Source organism: Amblyomma americanum, chromosome 1 (assembly GCF_052857255.1).
Source record: "Amblyomma americanum isolate KBUSLIRL-KWMA chromosome 1, ASM5285725v1, whole genome shotgun sequence".
Classification (NCBI taxonomy): domain Eukaryota; kingdom Metazoa; phylum Arthropoda; class Arachnida; order Ixodida; family Ixodidae; genus Amblyomma; species Amblyomma americanum.
The window spans coordinates 466,263,623-466,269,344 of record NC_135497.1 but is presented as its reverse complement, the minus strand read 5'-3'; the positions used below and the strand labels follow the sequence as shown (position 1 = coordinate 466,269,344).

General features: G+C 46.7%; 1 protein-coding gene across 1 annotated transcript; it reads left to right on the top strand.

Annotated features, from left to right (window-relative positions):
* Positions 1 to 778: 778 nt before the first annotated feature.
* LOC144104581 (uncharacterized) lies at positions 779 to 1,979 on the top strand. The gene has a single exon (XM_077637683.1). It carries the CDS (start codon positions 913 to 915, stop codon positions 1,939 to 1,941), a length of 1,029 nt encoding a protein of 342 aa, XP_077493809.1. The 5' UTR covers positions 779 to 912; the 3' UTR covers positions 1,942 to 1,979.
* The last annotated feature ends 3,743 nt before the right edge of the window (positions 1,980 to 5,722 follow it).

Below are 5,722 nucleotides of genomic sequence, written 5' to 3'. Positions count from 1 at the left end.
GTGCTGCCGGGTACCTACCGATGATATAATGGGTGCAAGCTTTCTCCTGCCACGGGCGCAGCTTTTTTAGGGTGAAATTAGTGATAGATAGGTCTTTGCCTCCATCTTGAGTAAAAGAAATAACTCGTGCCATGGCACTTTTTGGAAACAGATGCCCTAGCGCCATAAAAAATCATCACCATCATCATCGGTATCCAAATAGATTTTTCAGGGTATCGAAAATACTTTTTTCAAGTATCGTGCGCTGTCCTGGGAGCTGTCTACCCACCAACTAGTCCCCTCTCCCCCCCATGTGTTGAGAACACTCTGAGAGTCAGCGGCTATTGAGCGCCGGATTTATCCACCGCCCCATAGTTGCCTTACCTCAGAGAAAGCCCACGCGTGACGTGAAATTCAAACGAATGTCTTTTCAAACCTTTCAAGATTGCACAAAACCCATGCTATTCAACACCAAAACGTCCGTCGTTGGTGCAGCGCTTGTTCGACGCTGTGAAATATCATGGTGCTGCCAGCTTAAACCGCAGCATTTACTGACACCAAACATGTAACCCGAGCTGCGGGAGGTACAAATGCGTGGCACCTTCGAGAGCCAACGAACGCTCATCCAACTGGTGCGCTCGTCGACCAGTGGCCACTGAGGTCTCGAACTGATGACTGGAACCACCAACTCAGTCAACACGTATTCTTTGATCATTAAACGTTTTTCCTTCTCCTCCTTCGTTCACAGGAGCCGCGCGCTGAAGAAGTGCCACGGCCTGAATACCGGGTTGACAAAGACAAAGCAGCCCGTGCCTCGCGCCACGCCCGGGCGCACGGCTCTTTTGCCTTTCCTGTCAGACGCCGCACACGCGCCCACAGACGGCCGAGCTGCCCTGTGGTCCAAGCGGCTGCTGCGCCGACAGACAGGACAGCATGGGCGACAGTCTTCCTTCTTTCGAGAGGGCCGAGCAGAGCAAGACAACGCTTCCTGGCGGATGTTCCTCCCACTTCGACGGCAACACGCCCAAGGAACCGGAGCCCGCTTGCTACCCGCCGGTGACAGCACTGATGGGCAACGAGGACAAAGAGGAAGGTGACAGCGCAAGCCAGCCACAACCTAGCGCTGCCGAGGAAGCCGAACAATTCAGCTTGGACAGCGCCCAAGGTATCGGCGACACACCGGTGGATCCAGCAGCCGTGGAGCAGTATCTGTTGGAAGAATATTACGGGCCACTTGTGACATCTTCCGGCACAGTGTCTATGTTTCTGAAGAAACGGGTACGTGTCGATATCTCGGTGGACCGGGCAGTGCGTGTCGTCAACTTCTCCAAGCACTGCATGGCTGCTTTAAGCCGCCTGGGTGACCGTATCTGCATCTGTCACCCATGCGGACGAGTTCTTCAGGAAGGTCCTACGATAAACATCGAGACGGGAATGCGACTGGCCAAGATGTCCAGACGCGGGGTAACATTCACAGCCCTCCACGGCCACCACCTCCGCGGCCTCGTGTACCTGGTTGACAACTCAGGTACCAAGTCAACGACCGAGATGTTTAAAGAGCAGAGCTACGACGTGGCCCTGAAGGTTTTCCGCTCTGAATCGGATCAGGGCATCCAGACCATTAACAAGTGTTTCGAGATCGTTGCACAGGTGACCCAGGAACCAACGGAGGACGGAGAAGACGTCTGGTTGATCGGGGGAGTGTGCATCGTGCAAAAGTCGTCGGGCGACGTTGAGGTTTCCCCGGACTTTGGCCGGAACATTATTTTTAGCTCACCAGCAGAGGGAGCAATCTCCATCACCACACCAGTCTCCAAAATGGCCGTCAGCTACTGCCCCGACAAGTTCCTTTTCGTCCGGATGGGTCGCAAGCGAGTCTGCGTCAGTGCGGAAAAGTTCGTGGTCAGGAACGGCGGCCAGAAAGCCGGCCTCGACAGCCGTGGTCGCCTTACACTCCGTTGACTAAAAGAATCACCCGGCGCTGCTCTATTAAAGCAATTCCGAGCACGTTTCTTTCTGTGTCTCTATGCGGCATAAAAGCTGAAATGCAACCAGTATTTAAGACAAACATGAGGATTTCTGAATTACACTGATATGGTTAGCCATGAGCAAAGATTTTAAGGCAACCTCGAAAATTTATGCGATTCAATTACTCAGTAATTATTGAATAATTTCTCTTTAATTCACTGAGACCAGGCGGAAACTTTTAGAAGTTGCGAAGCATGAAATGAAACCACAGGTCGCATCGTTTTTTTTTGCGATATCTTTACAGAGGGAGTGTTTTTCCACCTTCAAAAAGGGCGCGAAAGTAAGTGGAGTCTAACCAACGCAGTACTGAAAGACGCAAAAAGAGAACTTTCTGTGTTTGTTGCATTGCGCAATTTTGTAGTGGTAGCGGTGGAGCTGAATGATGTCCTGAATGGTGAAGCCGTACAAGTAGTGGAAAGATTAGCAGAGGGAGCTGACGATATAAGAATGATAGCACAGAAAAGGCAGATCGTGGTGTGCACAGTGCCGGAGGTGTAAGGACGGAACAGAGAGGTTGTCAAGGAAGTGGTGACGGTTAATCGAGAGATAAAGAAGTTAAGCCTGGAGAAAGGCTTTGAAGTGGCAGACATAAACAGGGAAGTACATAGAGCAGGTTTTGACAGAGGCTTTACATGAGTTGGCATCTATTTTAGTGGAAGGGTAGGAGCAGAGATCCGCTGGCGCCTGGCAAGCCGATCAGCAGCTTTTTTAGGGGGTCCACGGCGGCTCAGGGTGTAGGGGTAGGTAGAAGCAAAGCAAAAAGTGTAACAATGGCAGCTGACACCAACAAAATGGCCACCAGGAGGTCCAAGAAGAAAACTACAAAAAAAAGAGATTTAACACCAGGATCAGGTACACAAACACGCAAGGCGGTAGAAAGAGAACGAAGTGGTTAGAAATAGAACACCAGTTAAAAGACGATAAATAAAGTGTATACGCGCTATGCGAGACACATCTCAGAGATCTAGAAGGCCCACATTTATTTATGGCAACATCTGGGAAGAGAGTAACACAACAACGAAGAGGAAGGCAGGAGGAGTAGATATATGCTGATACATCAAGGAACAAATTGGCAAAGAATAAAGCCAACTTGCGAAGAATATATCTTGGTATCAGGTACATTTGCCGGTAAAAGGACATGACTAAGTGCAGTTTATTTAGGGACAGGGGACAAATGCCGGCAAGAAAAAACAAGGATCTACCTAAGTGTCTCAATGACGATGTAAAGCAGTTTGGAGACGGTGCTGATATTATTCTGCTGGGTGACATCAATGGCCACATCGAGGATTCGATGGATATACAGATACACTTCTGTGAGCGGCACAACATTGTTATTGTAAATAGAGAAACTAAATGTCAGGGAAAAACCACGTGGGAATTCCGTAACAGGCACTCGACCATTGACTACTGCCTAATGTGGCGGGGATCTATAGCAAACTGGCAATATTGCAAATAGACGAAGACAAAAAGTACAGCCTGGGAAGTGGCCATAAGCGTATTAGTCTACAGCCGGGAGCCCGGAGCAAAAGAGAAATGCAGAGAACTGAAAAGAAGAATGCAAAATTAAACGACGAACAAATAGGGCTGATAGTAGCCGGCATAGAGCGGTAATATAGAAACGCCCCATGGAAAAGTAGGATTATAAAAATTTAGAATTTCTCAGCAGTACAAACATGAAACTATTAAAATGAGTAAATCTCTGAAGCGGAAAGAGGAACCACAAAGCTGGTGTGATAAGGAAATTAGGGAGCCCATCTAAGAATGACGGTTGGCTTCAAGGGGATACAGACAAGCAGAGAGGGTGCAGTTATCTGAAGAGGAACTAAGCCAAAAAGAGCAATTTTATCAACAAAAAAACAGCGAGTGCAGGTCCTCGTCCAGGCCAAAATAAAGGGGTCCTCTGATCGCTGGCTGGTTGAAGTTTGCGATGCAACTAAAGGGGGGCCAAGAAAATCCTAGAACCATATGAGCTGTCCGGGTAAAACAAATCAAAGAAAGCAGGAAAAGATTCGAGATGTCGAGGGAAAAAGTTTACTGTAAGATGACGCTGTGAACTACATTACAGCAATTATAGCGGAGTCATTTAGGAAAGACGATGAGGTAGTCGCTCCAAATGAGGGAGCAACACCGGACAGCACAATAGGAAACAGAGGTGAACTGATTAATCCTAACTAGAAAAAGGTGGAAGAAAATCTTCCAAAATGCAAGTCCGTAGGGGTAGACGCAATTCCCATGTAGCTGATAAATGAACTTGGCCCAAGAGGCAAGGAAACGCTGATGAAACATTGGAGACAGTCATAACAAATAAGCAAATTCCGCATAGCTGGAAACAGAGTAAAATGAATTTCATTTATAAAGGGAAAGGCGATAAGATGAACACAGAGGTCTTCCGACCGATTACAGTAACATCAATTATATACAGGCTGGCGATGCAGGCGGTGAAATTATAAATACAGTCACGCGTAGACAGTAATAGAATAGTCGGAGAACTTCAGGACGGCTTCAGATGAGGTAGGTGCTTAGATGATATCCTGTTCGTGCTTACCCAATGCATCGAAATAGATAAGGCAGAAAATGGAGCTCTCCATTTAACCTCCCTGGACATAAGCGGTGCAAACAACAACGACAACAGGCAACTCCTGTGGAACATATTAAAATATGACGGTATCGGTCATGGGGTAATTGATTTTCGACAGGAAATATAGCGAGAAAAAAATGTGAAATTACAGGGGAATGGATAAAAAGTGCGACAACTGCTGAGGTACACAAAGGATTATGGCAAGGTTGTCCTCTATCACGGTTGCTGTTCATGATTCATATGATAAATATGGAAAGAAGGCTACAAGGAAGTAATTTAAGTTATAATCTATCGTACTGATTAGGCGGAAAGTTCGTTGATCAGCAGCTACCGGGTTTAATATACGCGGACGATATTGCACAGTTAGCAGAGCCACGAAAATTTGCAAACTCTGGTTAATTGGGTTGGAGACGCGAAGGAGACGCTCTGGGTTTCAGTTTTTGCGCAACTGAGTCAGGTGTGATAATTTTCAAAGATACAGCTCATCAGGCGCTTACAATACAAGGCCATTGAATACCCATAGTAGCTGAATACAATTATCTCGTGCTATGGGTAAACGAAGGGCAGATGTACGTGTCGGAAAAGCGCGAACAGTCTCTTATAGCAAAAGATCGAAAAGATGCCGTGATAATGATACATAGGGCATTGCGGTGGTAGAACAAATATAAGCACTCAGAGGTATTTGGAGAGGAATCATGGTGCCGGAGCTTACTATCGGGAGTGCGGGTCTGTGCTTAAGGGCAGAAGTTCAGTCGAGATTAGAGGTAAATCATAGAGCTATTGGAAGATTAGCACTAGACGCCCACGGCAAAACCACAAACTAGGCAGTACAGAGAACCACGGGAAGCTCAGTAAAATATTGCATGAAGTACGCCTGAGGAAATTGGATGAGAGCAGGTGGGCAGCTAAGGTATTTAAATACTTATATAGAAAAAGGGTTGGCTCGTGATAGGGGAAAAGAACCAGGAATTTAACCAGTATGTCTGCTGGACACAAGGATGGAGAAAGAGCATTGTACAACAGGTAAAAAAACCAACAGGTAAAAGCTAAATTAATTTAATATAAAAGAGGCGTACTGCAGAACTATATCGAGACTAGAAAAGACAGATCAGAAGCGTTTTATGACAACTCAAGAGG

Coding starts and splice junctions, on each gene's coding strand:
- LOC144104581 (XM_077637683.1), top strand. CDS start 913: ATGGGCGACAGTCTTCCTTCTTTCGAGAGGGCCGAGCAGAGCAAGACA.